The 18,495-nt window shown below is 36.1% G+C and overlaps 1 protein-coding gene across 1 annotated transcript in view; it reads right to left on the bottom strand.

The window, feature by feature from the left end:
- Positions 1 to 13,999, bottom strand: part of LOC103801937 (G-protein coupled receptor 98-like) — a gene marked incomplete at its 3' end in the record, with an annotated part of 60,566 nt that extends 46,567 nt beyond the window's left edge. The window contains exons 1-4 of the mRNA XM_009074375.1: positions 13,978 to 13,999; positions 2,728 to 2,912; positions 1,692 to 1,841; positions 538 to 633 (exon numbers count right to left, since the gene is read on the bottom strand). Coding sequence (XP_009072623.1) covers positions 538 to 633; positions 1,692 to 1,841; positions 2,728 to 2,912; positions 13,978 to 13,999 — 453 coding nt within the window. The remainder of the gene's footprint in view (positions 1 to 537; positions 634 to 1,691; positions 1,842 to 2,727; positions 2,913 to 13,977) is intronic.
- Between the last annotated feature and the right edge of the window lie 4,496 nt (positions 14,000 to 18,495).

Here is an 18,495-nt window from a genome sequence, read left to right as displayed (position 1 = left end):
ACTCTGAATTATTGCAAATATCCTCCACATCATTAGACCCACAGCACCATACTATGATCAAAGGTCTTATGCTATGCATATATCATCATGCTGCTCTACCAGCTTGAGAGTTAAGTATAAAATTTCTCATTAAAGGGAAAATGTATATATTCTCAAGGTTTCCAAGATTATTTTTCAAGATTACCAAATTCTTATGGCATTACACCTCACTTCTTCCATACTATATTTGGACCTGGACTTAGAGATGAGGAGCAGTGGGACTGCACATTTTTTAAAGCTTTAAATATAGATGAGCAACATAGATATTTATCCAAGTGTGAGGGTCTCACACAACACCTCAATGTCTAAAAGCATACAGAAATATTAAACCTGCATATATGTACAAATTACATACATGAGTTACCTCTAGAGATATTTTCAGAGATGTAAATCAGAATCAGTTTTCAAGGAATTCAGCTGAATAACTAACCACCATCTCTGACAATTTCACCTTTATATTTTGTAAAATTTTTACATATACCATAAAAAAAGCCATACCATGTTAAAAGAAATTATTCCAAAGGCATTGTCATTTGATAAGATGGTTACAGTGACAGATTTGGGTGAGCCAAGCTTTATCTTTGGAGATGGTTTCTAAAATTAGAAACAAAATATTAAATATGGCAATGGGAAAAAAATAGACATTTTTATGTTACTGTCTTTAAGAGTAAATATTAGCCTACAAAAATTATGCCTTTTTATTATATATTACAAAAAAAATGTTTCAAGCAATAGAACGCACCAAAATAATCCCTAATTACTGAGGAAATACACTCTACACAGTCAACAACAAGGTGTTTGCAACAAACTTTATAAATTATTAATGATAGTTTGACAATTATTAATTACATCATAGCAATAGGAAACTAGGTATAAAGCATGTAGCACTTCCAGGAATTCCAAAGTTTTTCTTTTTTCCCTAACATTTGTATAAAACTAAAACTTTGAAGCTATTATACTGAGATACCAGCCAAAGGATATACTGGGATATCAGCTATAAAAAGAAAGTCTTTACAGTGTTGTAAAATTGAGCTACATTTACAAATCAAAGTAAAAAGCAAGAAAAAATATTGCATTTTTATATTCACTGAAAATTCCCTGAAATGTGTAAAAATTGGAAATAAAATACAAAATTTATATTTGCTAAACTGACATCTTACTTAATCACAAACTGTTACCTAAAAAAACGCAACTGTAAACCCCTCTCTTGTAGCATGACTCCTGTAATATAAAACAATATGAAGAGACATATTTATTAACCAGTTTGGTTCTACTAAGTCTCAACCTCTGCTTCTGGAGGACTGGAAGTCATCTTCTTTGTTTTGCTATTTCCACCCTCTCCTCCAGGTACAGGCTGTGCAGGAAGACTAGAAAAGCTGAGTCTCTTCACAGTGTCCACAGCTTGAATGCATTGCCCACTCAAGTGGCAGATGATGTCTACACAGCACAGCAGTATCACAGAGGCACCCACAGGAATGGCAAAACTTCTAAAGGGCTGCAAGCACTATCCTGGTTAGATTCCAGATTTTAGTTCTTACCTACTACTGCTCACGGGCAGTAGGACTACAGTGAAATTCATGAAATGCCACACATTTACATCAGATTACCTACTGTTTTCTGGGAAACAGATAAATTGAAGAATTAAGACTTACTGGTAGTGTCAAGTGAAATGTGAATGTCTCATCAGCCTCTGGAAGATCATCATCACAGACAGATATATACACTGTTCGGTTGGTTTCTGTATCAGGTATAAATGCAGCGGCATATGTGTCAAAAAAGTCTCCTGTGTCTTCTCCATCAATCTGCAATAAACACACAGCTGAATGTCACGCCAATCTTCCCCCAATATCTTGTATAATATCATTCTGGACTCATTCAACAGACTTCATATACTCTTTTTGCACGTAATTCTTCGCACTATTCCCTCTGCTATCATACAGTTAATTTCCGGACAGAAGATATACAGATAATAACACCTTGCATTCATGCTGAGTAGACAGGGGGAAAAAACAATAAGGCAAACACTACACTTTATTGAGAACCATTTATGACTTCCTTCCTTGCAACTTGGTATCTTTTGCATAATGCATTATATGAGCAGGGTTTTTAATGGAAAAGCTATTCCTGTACAGGAAGCACAGATCTGTACACCTCATAATGTTCTCCATGAATTAAATTAACCTTAGAATGTAACTGCCCTCTGCCTTCCAGTCATTGGAAAGAGCCTAGGCATTCAACCTAGCTTAACATTTTGACAGCCAAAGTTGGCAAGATGAAGTCTTCTATAAAGAACTGCCCTCCTTTCATCTCAGCCAACAGAAGAAAATTCCCAATTCTACCCTAAGTGAGGTGGTTAGAGAAGAGATTACAAAGGCAGTCATGTCAAAACAGCAAAGGGTTTAGATTAAGTTTACAGTTGGAAGCTAAGACAAGATGGAGAGAAGCACCTGAACTAGATAGAGAGAGGCACAGCTGCCACACCTGAAACATCCTTATAGACACTAAAGGTTCAAATGAACTGCTGTGAAAAAGTTTATTCTTCACAGTGAAATTCAAAGTTCAGAGAAGAGGAAACAAAGTTTAGTCATATAAGGAACTACTTGTTATATATATGAGTCCACACTTCCCCAAAAGCTCTTCAGAAAGATATCAGTTATTACTGAGCCTATACCTGGCATAGTTTCTTACCGACACAATTGCTGTGACGTTAGCAGGTTTCCCTGTTCTTTCAATTACAAGACGTATAACAGTTGTACTGGTTTCATTGACTATAAATTCTGTTTGTCCACTGAACCTTACTTCTGTTTCTCCGGACGTGAAATGAATGAATAATGCTAAAAGCAAATGAACTAATAAAGAAGCAGAGGGCATCCCTATAGGAAAATAAGAAAAGAATAATTAAAAAGAAATCTGGAATCTAAAAACACAAAACAGTCATTGCTGACCTTACCGATCCAGTCGATCCCTCTCAACTCTTCAAATACTGTGATTATCTTCTGAGCTTCAGAAATGAGATTAAAATATGCACAGGTTTCCCCTTAGTCAGAAGAACTAATTCTTTTTTCAGCATTTTCATCTAGTGATTTTCTAAACAGTATTTATCAACTTCTTTCAAGTGGAGGAACAAGCAACTTCTTTTAAGAAAGAAACAATGACATTACAACTTTTTGTTTTCAATCAACAAATAATTAGCTTAACAGTTGACAGTTCTATTTCCACTTTCTTTGCTCTATCGATCATCTTTAGAAATACACTCAAATTGACAGGAAGGGTAAAGGGTTGGTTATTGCAGCCATCTCATAGACCATCTCCTGACATCTTATGGACCATGAAACGTTCTTACACATTTGCATATTTACTTGAGATTCTTTTCATTCTTCTCTTATTCCATGATCATTTCATTTTTCCTGCTACAGAGAATCACTATAGCCATTTTAATGCCATTGCTACTTTTGTACAGCCAGACCTTTATTTTCACTTGTTTCTGCACAATATCTAGTTTTCTTTTCTGTTAGGATAAGATAATTTAAAACTAAGGTGGTTTATTTCTCTTAGATCAGAGTCCAGTTATGTGATGTGTGCATATATATAACAATATAATTTAAAGTCCCAGTGAAGTCACCAGGTGTTGATACTGTGAAAGATGCATTTTTAAGAGTGGCACTACAGAGGTTCATATTGTACAGTGCTGACTAGAACTGAGAATATGGATGCTGGATGGCGCAGATTTCTGTCATACTCATCTGAGCAGTTTTGGAACAAACTGAGAACAAAGTTGTGCTTGAACACCAAAACACATTACTGCATGGAACTTAATTGAATTAGTTCCTTCACCAAACTTCTTTTAATCTGTAGTCACTATTTCATAATATTACTTTTTACAATTTCTGTACAAAAGATGCAAATAATATTTACGCAATTAAATATAAATAAATAAATGTCACTATGTTTAAAGTTACATTTCCAAGTGCTATGATTACCAGACAAATTACATTAATATTTGCATACCAATAACATTTAAGCCCATCTATGTTCAAAGCACTTTTTCATTATCTATGACTGACCATAATGAATATCTAGTCATAAATCATCATTGAAACAGAAAATGTCAAGAATATTTGAATTGAAATTGAAACATATTTTTGCAAAATGTGTGTAAAACTTGAATCAGAATACACTTGAGGTCCAGCACAGAATTTGAATACTTTATGTTTGCAGTCAGGTAGCTCTAACCTTGCACTGAACAGAGAATAAGATAGTCTTCAGACCACTAAAATTAATACAGCTTCAGAAAGACTTCGAGACTTTCATTCATCTTACAACAAATGCTATCTGGGCACAGATAAATTTTGTGTTGTGAGGACTTGAAATAAACTGTTTTCAGGCAAGTTAGAAAACAAAAATTATCCACCAACAGAACACATTAACTAAGCATAAGTTGGAAGTACAGTCAAGAAGACTACAATGTCTTTCAGAATTTCTACAAGCAAAGACTGGTGAGTTGACAAACTTAGCTGATTTTAATTACTTGTAACAATAAATTCATCCAGATCTGCTGAAGCTCACAGAAGGAACAGGTGAGCAACAAAAGTACAAAAAATTAGGACTAACCATTTTCTCTATGAAAACAACTATCCATTTTACCATCCACTTGAACAGTGTTTCATTATTTCTTGAAAAAATGTCACACTTTAAAATAATTTTTCTGTATAGATTATATTGCTATAAACTTTCATTTCCATGAACACAATCCTTTAAGATACCCATGGCTCTTACTGGGAACTCAGTGTGTGATAGACTGACAAGAACAACGCTTGACTCCCACATATCTATCTATTTAGTAATTCTAGCACAGAAAAAGCTTACAGTGGGAAGAAAATACAAAATATATGTACATAAACCCCCTGGATTTAAAATTGTCCAGATTTCCAAGTGTATTAATTTGTAAGATTTTTTTTCTGGGTTTACATGGAACTGCTCTGAAAAAAACCCAACCAAATCTTCGAGCTGGAAAGAAAACAGCTGTCTAACATTTGTAAACTCTGGGATAATTACACTGTCTGCAGATGCAGGCATCATCCGTACTGAACTGAGGAATTTGTTGACCTTTCTAGCTTCAGCTCTTACCTTGTCATAGACTTTGCAAATATCTTCCCACAGTACATGCTTCTAGTAAATAATACTGAAAACATGATCCTTGAGGGCAAGATTACGAAGTTTAGAATTACTTGAATTCTATTACTTCTACTAGAGAGCATTCTAAAACTATAGGATTACTCCTGTGGAACAAGAGAAGTTTCACAATCATACCATCAATTATTTAGCTGGTGTGTATTCTTTCATGTTACATTATTTGTACTAAGATTTACTTTGCACAGCCTGCCAGAAGTAGTTTTAACTCTGTTTCTATAAACTCAACTTTGAAAATCCTGATTACTTTTAAAATTGGTGCAATACAATAAAAAACCCATAAATCAAGACCTAGAGAATGCAGAATAAATTCACTCGAATAGCTAAAAAGGTATTACAGGTGACAGTATTTTACTTGATTAAGTATGAACTCACTTTGTACAGTGAGGCAACTGTATAGGAATACAATTTGTTCTTTATTGACTGTATTGCACAAAGTTCAGCAGAAGCTTTTGCAAGATCAGCAATTACAAGAGGACTCTTCCCCATCTCCCTCACTCCATGGTGACTTTAATTTGTAATTTTTTTTTAATTAAGCTGAAACTCTAGTCACTGTTCACTGCTAAATTTTGGTAAACTATGCATTGGGTGATCAAGTACTCCCCTCTTCTTCAGCTAAGTATTACTAAGCTCAGTTCTCTCCATACAAGATACAGAGCTATTAGAGCTATTGGGATACAGATTAATGAGCCAAAGTCATCAAAATGTTTTTATAATAAGTAACAGAATATCATACATCTTCACCAAATGCACAAGCCAATGGAATAACTATTCTGTTACCATGTTCTGACTTGAACCACTTCAATCTGTTGCCCAGTTGGAGCTAAGGTAGGCTTATGAAATTGATGTTTCTTGTAATTGGTGAACCACTAGGATAAGCTTACTTTTCTCAGTTTCTGGAGCAAATTTCAGATGAAGATTTCAACATTTACAAAGAATGAGTGGTCCTTTCTGCAGATTTTTACACTGGCTTCTGTGCTTAATAAATCAGAATACTTAAGAGTGAAAAGATCTTCTGGGTGTTTTCATTGAAGGGTGATGGAACCTACAGTGGCACATGGAGAGATCAAGATGGGAAATTAAAGGGCTGCTCCGCAATCAAAATCTGAAAAAACACGAGTATAAAATGCCCGACAGGACATGAAGAACTGCAAAGGAGAGGACTTCACTAGCAAAGAAACAGATGGAACAAGAGATTGAGTATCCTATACCTCAGACTTGTCACTCCTGTTCATAGGAGAAGGAACAAGCAGGTGTGCTGAATCAGCACCTCTCCCACCCAGCAGCTAAAACTCAACTACCACTGCTCATTGTTGCACAACTCGCTTTAGATTTCTATGGCCCACACACATAGAGGAGCAGAGAACGTGTAAAGCCTAGTGCACTTTGCACTGCCTGTCCCTGTCTACTCCCTCTGTTTACAAATACCCAGCCAAGTAGAACATCAAAAAAACTGGCATGCCTATACTTTGCATTGAGTACAGCATTACAGCTATCAATGGTTGCCAGCGAGGTCTATTCAAAGCAGAGATGTCAGCACCCAGAAGCATCTCTGGCTGAATACAATGGGAGACAGATACATGTGCTCTTTCATATGTAAAGAGAAGATTCTCTATTGTACACAGGAACAGCACAAAGCAAGTAGTTTCAGAAGGTCATTGCCATTGCTGTGCCCACTGTAGAAATGTATCAAAAACCTACCTACTTTCAGCATTCTTATTTTAGGCTTTCTCAGAATTACTTACATTTACAACAGTATTGGAGAACAACCTAGAAAAGCAGCAGGGATTATAAAAACCTTGGTTTGCTATAACTTTCCTTTCCATGTTGCCATGATCCCAAACTAAGAGAGGAGTATTTTATTTCAGACTGGGTTTTTCTGTACCTCAAAGTTCCCACAGTTTACACATAAGTACAGGAAGAAACAACAGCTGGGTTTGCAAAACCCAGAATATGGATAGTGGCCATTACCCAACCCTGCTCTGTTGGTTGTTGGTTTGGGCTTTGGTTTGGGCTTTTTCATTTAGATATGGAATAAGTAAGTCTCTCACACTAATAAAGTCCAGAAAAGAGGGTGCTACAAAGGTACTGTTTTAAAATAATATCCACCTATATCCTTCTTTTACATTCAACCTGCTTGAAGGTGAATAAAGCATAAGAACTATAGAAAGACACAATAAGTACTGCTTTGTGTGCACCATGCTAATAGTTGCACAGTCTGTCTCATCAATTTCCATGGGGTGTTGTCCAGTGTCACTGAATGCCTTTGCTTGACATTCTTCTCCCAGTATTCCTGTCCTTCGCTTTACTACAAAGTCATGCCAGGTACCTGGCCATCATTCCCCTTCTTTTTACTAACATGGAAAGCACTAGCCAGAGCACAAACGCAGACTACTAGGTGCTGAAAATCCCTAGATCAGTTTTGACGACACTGAAGGTTTTGGTCACAGTTGCCTACTACCCTACTCACTACTGCTGCCTTGACAGAACAGTACCCCAGCACAACCTCAGAGGCTAAAATTATTTATCTGCATTTGAAATTAATGACACTGACATTAGTCAAATATTCCCCTAACCATTTGCTTTCTAAGAGTTGCAATATTTTTCTTACAATCTTGTTATCTATTACCATATGTATCACTGGGAATGGCAATTCAATATAACTGAACACCTCCACATGATAATTCTTGCTCATTCAATGACCTTCTCTTGAAGGTATGCCTTTTTCCTTCAACAGAGACAACTTCTCCTAAAGAAGAAAAGATTCTTAAGCCACCAGCTGCTGTATTTATATTTAGTAGTCAGAATGGTACACCTATCATTGCAGCTGGGAGTCAATACATAAAGCAGTGAATTGGCAAGCTGAGGCCAAGACAGAGACCTGATGAGAAATCCAAATCATTGCATCCTGTTATTACAGGTTGCTCAGTGGTAAAATGTAACAGTGTAAAAAACGTAAAAGTGTAGTAAGTCCAGAGTATCCCCAGCCAGTTTTGTGGCAGCTTCTTTTCACTTTCTTGGAAGAATTTGTGTGGATCTAAACTATACCCTTATTTTTTAAGTTCTAAATCATGTAATCATCGCTGGAGAATCAAGTTTTATCTCTTATGCCAGGTGATGCTAAAGACTTTCTGACGTAACCATCTGCTCTTATTTTGAGCAGACAATAAAGGAAAAAATTCTCAAGCTGTGTTGAATCCACTACTTAAGTTCGCTAGCAGTCAGCACAGACAACACAAGTCACTTCTACAAACATTTGCAGCTACCTTATAATTTGCAGGTCAAACAGAGAACCAGAAAATAATTTTGACAAGCTGTAAGATCCGGATTATTTTTGCCCAGAGTACCTCCAGTGACACAACTTGGAGCTATTAAGGTTACTTTATATTTAGAACAGGGATCAGAGCCTGACATAAACAAACTTTGGCTCAAATCTGCTAATTAACAATGTTAAGCAATACACCAATAGGAATCTGAGTTTGCCTAGTGTTAAAGAACACTGATTTCATCTGCAGAACTTCTAATTTATCTCATGTAATTGACAAGAATCTATCCATACACAGGCCTGACTACATATTGCAAAAAACTAGATATTATTTTGGAATCATTTCATTTAGCATAGAGTATAGGTTTAAGCAAAACAAAAATACAGTTTTCAGCTCCACCCTAGAAATTATTTTCCACCTTTATAGTTCCAATGAAAACATCTTCCACAAACAGAAATTATTTTACAGGATATTCCAGAACCAGAGCTAGTTTTTATCTAGGTATTTTGCACTAAGTAGGGCTTCCAATACTATAGGCACTCATACCCCTCTCAAATGGTTTCTTGCACCAAAAAGCAAGGATATAAAAAACCCAAAACAACAACCACCAAACTAAACCAAAAGCAAGCAACCCAACCATTAAGATGCCTAGCACTCCCAGCTCACACTTACAGAAGTAACCGACTGAGCCTGTCACAGAATCAAGCTCTTAACATATGGAAACAGAAATCCAGCTGACAAAGGCCTGTCGGCTTCACTGAGGTACACCCATTTATTCTACTTCAGTAAAGATCTGAAGTTTCATGATAGTTTTCATTTGTATCTCAATTTTTGGGGTTTCTTGCATGCCCTCATCACTCTTAGTTAATATATGATGAGAACATGGGAGCCAAAGACAAAACTACCATAGCTTCAAATAGCTGGTACTTGCTCTGAATGAAGTACCATGGCCTGAATGCAAGTATGTATCAGAAAAAGCAATCATGGGCTTCTGCAATGTATTTGTTACTTTTTCATACTTAAAACCAAAACTGTAACAACCTGTTTTGCAGTAATGTTTATACATAATGTTATTACAAGTTAAAAAACACCTGTAGGGTACAGAACAGTAAATTACAGCCTTATGTCAAGGATTAGATGGCATTGTTTCAGGTACACTGACAGAACTGTTGCTATCCACGGTGGATTATTGCAAGTTAATACACATGTATGAGCCGAACAGAATTTTTAATGTGTAGTCTAACTATTAGAATAATTGCATCAGCAAGATTTTCTTGAGTTCATAAAAGCATATTAACAAAAACAAAATTTAAGATATATATGAAAAGGAGCTTCATTTCTACAGTTAAATGTATTAATTTTACATTAGATCACAGCAAACAATGTTGACTTAAATAAAAACCTGTAAAACACAGGCTTTTATTTAAGACTTCTTTCTGCAGAATTCCCAAGACGCCCCCCAGACTTCTTTCTGTAGAAGTAAAAATACATTTCTGTAATTCGAGAAGATGATTAGCATGGGGCCCTCACTCTAATCTACACTGTGAATTAATCTCTTAAACCTGAACAATCCCTTCTTAAATAAAACACATGATAAAGTACTTATGCAGTAAAGAAATAAACTAAACAAAATCTGTTTGGGTCGAAAGACTTCTTACACTACCTTTATCATGTATTGTGCTTTCCCTGGCTTTCTAAACCTTTTAACCTATGTCACAACTTAATAATCACTATTTAATAATTATAATCATTCCCTTATCAACTGGGTGTTTCTTTTCATTCTTCTAAGGCACCCTGCAGCCTAAGACAAGGAAATCTCTTTGTTGATTAGTTATTTAAGACCAGCAACAACAACTATGCTGGAAAGAAAGGTGCTTTGAGAGGATTACACAGAGCTAGTTCTCAACAGCACCAAGCCAAGAGCAGCAAATTACAAACCCAAGTACTTCATTGCATGTAACCAAATTGGCTGGTTGAAATGCTAATTGCCTTTCAGCAAAGCTAAAGGCAGACAGGGCACCCGGTGCTTCAGAGAATGACATGCATTTTTTACCCCACTTCTGTGCCATTGTCTTGCTGGGAATTATTCAAAATCTATTCATAAAGGTAGCTCTTTTCCTAACCTTTAAAAATGTGGGAAATTTCTAAAGCTCTGACCAATACCTCAGATCTGTTGGCCTGCCAAACCCATAACAGATGGCTGAATTAAGGCCATGTTAAATCCTTAATGAAGCAAAGCTTGAAACGATTCAGAGCAGATATTGGACCAGTCCAGGATAAGCAACTGAGGAAGTTTCTTTTCCCATCTGGAAATGAGAATCATAACTGTATTCTAGTTAACAAATCTATACAAGAGAAAACCAAGAAAAAATCTCGTGGTATATAAAAATATATTGGTATTACATTCTGAAGGAAATTCTGTCTTGCATTTTAGCTTAAGAGTTTGCCAGAGAAATTTAGCCTGTCAAATATGCCTGTTTCAATAAGTACAACTTTATTTAATTGCAACCTTGGACTTACAAATTATTTTAATATGAGGAACTTAATTAACTTTAATTTTATAAGAAATACTTATAAGCCAAACTATGAAACATTTTTTCATATTTGAAGTGTATTTCAGAACTCATGGTTTCCAAATTCTTTCTGCAGTTACACATTCCCACATATGGCGTAAACTAAATATTGAAATAGTTTATTGACACAAAGTATTCCCCAGCAAGATTATTCACTGAAAAAGTGACTTAAGCAACAGAGAGTTTGCAGAAATTTGTGAAATCATTTGTGATTTAGCAACTTTTTTCAGAGTAAAAATGTTAAAGTGGTTCCACATGGAATAAGATAAATCATGTCTAATATTGATTCCTCCTGTCAATCTTTCTTTTATTCCTAGGAAACAGTAATGTAGTTCCTACTAGACAGACATAATTCTTGAATTTGTGGAACTATGACAAATGCCTACAATCAACAGCAATGGTTCTGTAAGATTCAATTTGATGATGTAGATGTTACATAGCACCTGAATCTTAATATACACTGAAAGAAGTACTTAGGCACTATGTGTGTTTATTCCTAGAGAGGAAAACATGTTCACCTTTGCATATCTAAATTGGCCAGACTTGTAGAGTTGAAACACAAGCACAATTTCTATAAATGAGTGCAAACAATAAGATTACACATGTAAGAATAGGTATATATGTGATCATGTCTTTAGGAAGTCAATGCATAATACTCCATGAACAAATAATTTCAGCATATTCTTCATAATTTTCTCATCTACCTACATTTTTGCATTTCTTAGTGAACATCTAAATGGACCCAATACCAAGAATACCTTGAAGAGGCTGGCTAAGAAAGAAAAAAAAACAAATCAGAGAGCAGTGCTATTCAGCAATAAAATTTGGTTAAATTGCATCAGATACCCTATCTCATTATAATACCAAGAGTCAGACATTTACTTTACTGTTTGGATGCCTCCACAAACATCTTATGCTAAGAAACTTCAGATGCAGTTGAGACAATTTTGATTTGCCCTTTCTTCAAAGTGTGATGCAAGGACATACTTTACCATCAAATTTTCAATGAAACATTCTAAAATTAAAGTTCTGTTAAGCTTATAGACCACTACTACATACTGTTTAAAAATACAATAACTAATAATCACCTCTTCATTACCATGTTGCAATTGTGAACAACTATGGTAGCTGTGTAACAATATCAAAGGTCATTTGTGGGTCATCAACATTTTTCCTCCAAAGTGCTATAAATTGTTTGCACCCCCTGGATGAGATCCTCTGTAGTGGTATACACTAAGGCATATGCTTTTGTGGGTTTTCCAATAGTTCAATTTCAGTCATCACATTTATGTGTTACTTAAGACATGCATGTAAACACTTGTAGACTTAATCACTCTATTTTTTTAAATGGAATTTGAAAAGCAAATTAAAATCCCCTAGAAATCAATCAGCTTAAATAATCAAATTCCATGCGTAGTAGAGGTTTTAATAACAGGTTATGATTTAGACCTGATTATGAAAATTTCATTCAAATAAAGCTCACAACGCTTTCCAAAGGAAGAATTGCACAATAGGTTTGAACGTACAAGGATCAATCTCATTCACTAGTACCAAAAACTTAAACCTTACCCAGCACTATTTTGCAAGCTTAAAAATGCTGACAGCACAAATAAACTGCCCAGAACTAGTCCTTACAAAAGGAAATATAATTTTTCCCCATTGATTTTGATATGACCAGGACACAAACAGTAATTACAGGCTAAAAAGCATGCACTCCCATTATCAGTGTTAATTTGTTTACTCAGATGTAAATTTAGTAAAAACAAGAAAATTGATTTCTTCAGTAAAGCTATTAAAACATAGACATGTACTAGAAAGCTGATAAAGCACATAACTGTGCTTATAAATCAATAACAACATAAATACCAGTAATACCAACAAAGTAGAACTTGCATACCCTTGAAAAAAGTCAGCTTTTACATTATAATCTTTGGCCATTTCAATTCTAAGCCTATTATGTCCCAAATTATCTTATTTCCTCAGGAATCTGGTTCTTTTGGGTCTTTCCATATGAAAATACTGACTCTATTTAGTAGGAGAAGCTTGTCTTAAGGGACAGATAAACTAAATATACCACATTCTACCTTCAATTCTTAAATGGCCCTCATGGCAGCTTCCCAAAATGCTTAGGATTTAACTGAAAAACTCATTCTAGATGATGTGGGTAAAGTATTATCAGAAAACAAACACCATCGGTATCTATATAATAAGTAAGACTTTTTTAAAATCACATGTCATTTCACATCTGCACTATAAAACAATTACAGACTCATTAAAAAACAATGGCTGTTTAGCAATCTGTTCCATATACATTTGATCTTCACTTTATCTGGGCTAGAACAAGTGAATTATGCAATGTCTTATACAGAATCAGCATAACAAAAGCAAGAAGCACAAACAATATTTCTAACTGTAACCACTTACATGTCATAATTAATCACCAACATTTAAAACTCATTCTTTTTTAGACGATGATTTGAAAAATTCTTACTTTTAACTCACTCTCCTTTGCAATACACAATGCATAGGCAGCTCCCCCACTTCTACTTTCACCTAATTTAAACAGTTAATTAATGTTTTGTTATTTTTTAAGTCAAAAATTGCCAGCTGGGAGCACTTCAGACTGAGCTGCATCCTGACAGGATCCTGGGATTTTCCATTGGAAAGACTGTTTTCTCTACCTGCCTGGCTCTGCAAGCAGAAAGAGGAGCTGCTGGAACAACAGAAACCTTAGCAGACTCATCATCCAGCAGCCCCTCATGGGTGAACGACATGCTTGCATTCTGCTGCTGTTAAACCCTGTCCCTGCTGCAACAGGTGCAGGCTGGCAGGCTGGAGAGGGAACATTTCTGCAACTGATACAGGATGCTTCCAAAGCAGCCACCACCTCAGAGAGACAACAAACCTACCTGGACCCGGGGGTACGGACATCCGCGTCTTCTGGACTCCGCCAGCCTCCTGCACACCCTCTGTCACTCACACATTATGCATGCCGCTCTCCTACTCCTCCCTCTGCTCCGCGCAGCGTCCAGCACTCTCCTCCCTCTCTTGACTCCTGCTGCCTTCCCACTGCTGTGGAGATAACAGGGGCTGGGATGGAAAGAGGGCAGAAATTTTTCACAGCCCATCAATTGCTCCTGCACTGCCGTAGTTGAGATAGAGCTATACCCCACTGGTCACTGCCTCATCAGTTCTTCCGCTCAGCTAGGACTGCATTGTTTTAATACTGAGGGAAGAAAAACTGGCAGGTTTCATTACTGGATTATGACAGATCTCAGATTTCAAGTCCCCAGCTGCACCAGGACATTCAGATCATCTTAATTCACAACTATTTAGTGCTCTATGAGGAGAAGAAATTTCCAATTCTAGACCAAGCATTCCAGACTCAGCCATTTCTCTAATTAATATCAAATTTGTATTTTATGGTCACCACCATTCTAAGCAAATCCTGAGCCACAACAGAGACACAAAGGCACAAAAGTACACTCAGATTTTGTCAGTGTTGGTCCCCAAACTCCCCACTTGACCCATATAATGGTAAACAAGTATCAAAACTTCTTCTTATCCAATAAATGTTGGTGCATCTAAGCCCAAAACATAGAAAATACTGAATTTTAGTGGAATTTCACTGTTCCACTAAAACCTGTGAGTTTTAGCTGTGAGATAGCTACTAGATCTTTAAACAAATGTAGCAGCAGCAGCAGTGCAATTACATGTAGCTGAATCCAGTGATACCCATTAACACTGCATCTCTAATGCATCTCAAACCACTCTACAAAAAAGCACTGATTCCAACTCCAAGGAAATCCAATTCTCAGTATATTCCTAGTCTCAATGGTACATAACCATCCACCAAGTACTCTGAGCTGGCTGCATTCTGTCTAGTTTTTTGGTCCCAAATCCTCAAACTGTTCTGTCAAAACAGTACTTCAAAGTACCCTGAAAAATCGTGCCTCTGATAGAACTCAGAGCAAAAGCAAAGTGACGACCAATATGCATCTAAGATGAAACTTGACAGATGCTTTTACAAAAATCCCATATTGCTTATTAGTATAGAATACATAGAATCTATTGTAAATGTTTATTTTAATAGACATTAGTATGCAAGTATTTAGAAACAAATCCAAATATAACTCCAGCCTAATTTTAGATACTAATACTCACAGCTCTGTTTCACAGACAGCACATCTATAGAAAAGCCAAAGGGAAATGCTAAGCCCAAAATAGGATTCTGCCCTGAATGAAAGCAAAAAGATTTTCACCTTTGCTATAGTTTGCTGGGAACTCAAGCATTTCTAATGAACTTCCTTTGCTTTGTTTTTAATTTATTTGCAGTATATGGAAAAAGTAGTCACAGTGACAGAAAACATAGTGAGGAAGCACTGATTCTGCTAAGGCTAATAAAATCTTTGCGTATAGAAGGCAGGAATAGACCACAGAAGTATTAGGGCCAATAAAAGACAGGATCTAGAACACTCTATGCCTTCTGATGGCATTAGTCTAGTCACTACATAAATATTGTGTTATGGTGATGGGAGTAATGTAAACAAACAGGAAAAGGCAAAGAAGGTGTTAAAGAATGATGAAAGATTAGGATAATTACTTAGTGAAAGACTCACAGACCTCAGTAAGTATTTTGCTTATAAAAACAATGCTTCAAAGTAGAAAGCATTCCACCTAACAACAGCCATCCAGACTAATGTAGAATCATAGTAGGACAGGATGAACTACCTCAAAGAGGTGCTTATTTCCTTCCTCTGACTAACGAAGGAGTTCAAATGGCTCAGACTACCACCTAACTTTTGGATAATGGTATTATTAGGTGAATGTTAGGTAAGAAGCATTTCTGGATTTACACTGCAGATACATACAGAGAAAATGAATGTTGATATATAAAAATTTGCAGTATAAGTGAAAAAGCCATGGATGATCTAGCATGCAGATGGAAAAGTAGACATTAATAATCACAATAAACTCTGGTTCTTAAGACTGAAGGAAACTATCCACTGGGATGATTCACCAAATATTACAAAAATTCTCTTTTTAAAAAAAACACAAATGTACTTTTTTTTTCTTCTAAAACGCTATGCTGTGCATCTAAAAGGAATTCAGGTTGCTGTGCTTGGTAATGTGTTTTATACATTTAATCACTTCTTGCACTACTCCACCTTGGTTTATCTCTGAATATATTTTTTGATTAATACTTTCTTACACATAATCCTTGTGTATGAGCTCCAGTTTATCTGTACTGAAAAGAGCAAGAAGCAGTCCTTCAAAGACCCATACTATTAGCTATTCCTATCTCAGCCTCAATATTTAGATCCCATATTGGTTTTCGTTTCTGGACCAACAGGTGGAAAGGAGATTAGAGGCATTATATGCTTTTATCTCTTATTGTATAACGTTGTTTCAGCTTATATAAATGAGGTTATGTATTTATTGTATCACTGTTCCTTATGAGACCTGAAATTTGAGTAAGAAGATCGATAATCAAACCATTTAATTATGTTCATACTGCAAAGCACCCTAAAACAACAGCACATAGAAGTTCTATTTGTGGCTTGTTATTTGTTACCAAGGTATTCCAGAAGCCCAAATTGATGTAGTAACATCACTGGATATATAAATATTCCTGGAAAAACATAACATATGTAACAGTCCTATGAAAAACACTTTCATAATTTATTTTATGACATTGCAAATCAAAAGTGACCTGATTCAGACAAGAAATAAAACTTTCCATGAGAAAGTAATATATAAAGGGGAAGGTTTAAGGCATACAGTATAAAATAATAAACTCCATATTGTTTAAAATCTGTACAAGATTAGGTAACTTAATCTTTTAGAATGGCTTCCACTTTATGCCTACCACATGTGGTGCTTCCCTGTGGTTTGTTATCTTACTTCAATGGCAGAGGGAGGAAACCAGCAAAGCTCAGTAACCATACTGCATAGCACAATGTAACCATGGAAGCATTTGTCCACTTGTCAGAGCCTCTCCAGAATGACTCAGCCATTCATTTCACTGAATCAATATTGAAGCTTCTAAGATACATTAGTTAGGGAGAAGGAAAACTAATAAAACAAACTCGTTAACTTCCATTAAATACATCTTCTCACAGTAGGCATATTAATACCTTGCAAACACTTCACTGATGCCATGTGGGATATGTTACTGTCTATCCTGACAGAGATTATTTGTTATTCATTTGCATTCACATGCCTGATATTTGTTGAAAGAACGTAAAGGTTTCTGACATGCTCTGGTGTCCTGTATAGAGGCTGAATCAAACAGAAAGACAAAAGTTGTAAGAAAACAGGGGTAGATGGAATCTGTTTCAAGATTCATGAAAATACTCCGTTCAAAGAGTCTATTTCTACAAGATCACTCTCTTATTTAAGCCATAAAATGGACATTTGTAATCATATGTTAAGTGCTTTAAAAAGTTGAATGGAATGATTTATTTTACAAGTACTTTCATATTTGTTAAAATATGCTATAATTATCAAAAAATTACAAAGGCGAAACAGAAACAAGCGTATTTTTTATGAAAAGCCACCATTTCTTAACCTGTATATTGATAAGTATTCTAGATTACAGATAGCTAGAGTACATGGCTTTGGTTTTTTCCTGCAATCAGCTCTATACTGAAAATTTGACAGAAGGCATAGTGAGATGTTTACAACTACAGTATCGTTACTATTACTAATATCAGGAGCAGAGAGTATTCAACAGTTTAATTTACACTTAAATGCCCTTACAGGTGAAACCTGAAGGCATCTTAAACAGAGAGCTCAAATATTTGTCAATATAGCAGGCTGTGAATGCCACACCTGCTCATACTGAAAAGATTTTCAGACTCTAAATAGGATCCATTACCATGAGATAGTCTGCCTGCTTCTGCTCCCAATCCCTTCTACTATTCCCTCTCCCTTTTGTAAAAAGCTGTTCAGTGTACGCCACTATTCCTGCCGTAAGGAGCTTAAAACAAAGGATGAAAGCAATGCTAGGATATTTCAGAGAACTCCCTCTCGTTTACAGGACTCTGTTCACATAGGAAGAATAGTAGAATCACAGAACCATAGAATCAGATGGGTTGAAAGAGACCTCAAAGATCATCAAGTCCAACCCAACCATCATTACTGGACCATAGCACCAAGTGTCATATCCAGTCTTATCTTGAAAACCTCCAGGGATGGTGAATCCACCACCTCCCCGGGCAGCCCATTCCAATGCCTGATTACTATTTCCGTAAAAAATCTCTTCCTAATATCCAACCTAAACCTCGCCCGGCAGAGCTCGAGTCTGTGCCCTCTTGTCCTACTGCTAGTTGTCTGGGAGAAGAGACCAACCCCCACCTGACTACAACCTCCTTTCAGGGAGTCGTAGAGGGGCAATAAGATCTCCCCTGAGTCTCCTCTTCTCC

Source organism: Acanthisitta chloris, unplaced genomic scaffold (assembly GCF_000695815.1).
Source record: "Acanthisitta chloris isolate BGI_N310 unplaced genomic scaffold, ASM69581v1 scaffold9825, whole genome shotgun sequence".
NCBI classification, from domain to species: Eukaryota; Metazoa; Chordata; class Aves; order Passeriformes; family Acanthisittidae; genus Acanthisitta; species Acanthisitta chloris.
Note: the sequence above shows the minus strand (reverse complement) of the source record. Positions and strands in the feature narration are given on the sequence as shown.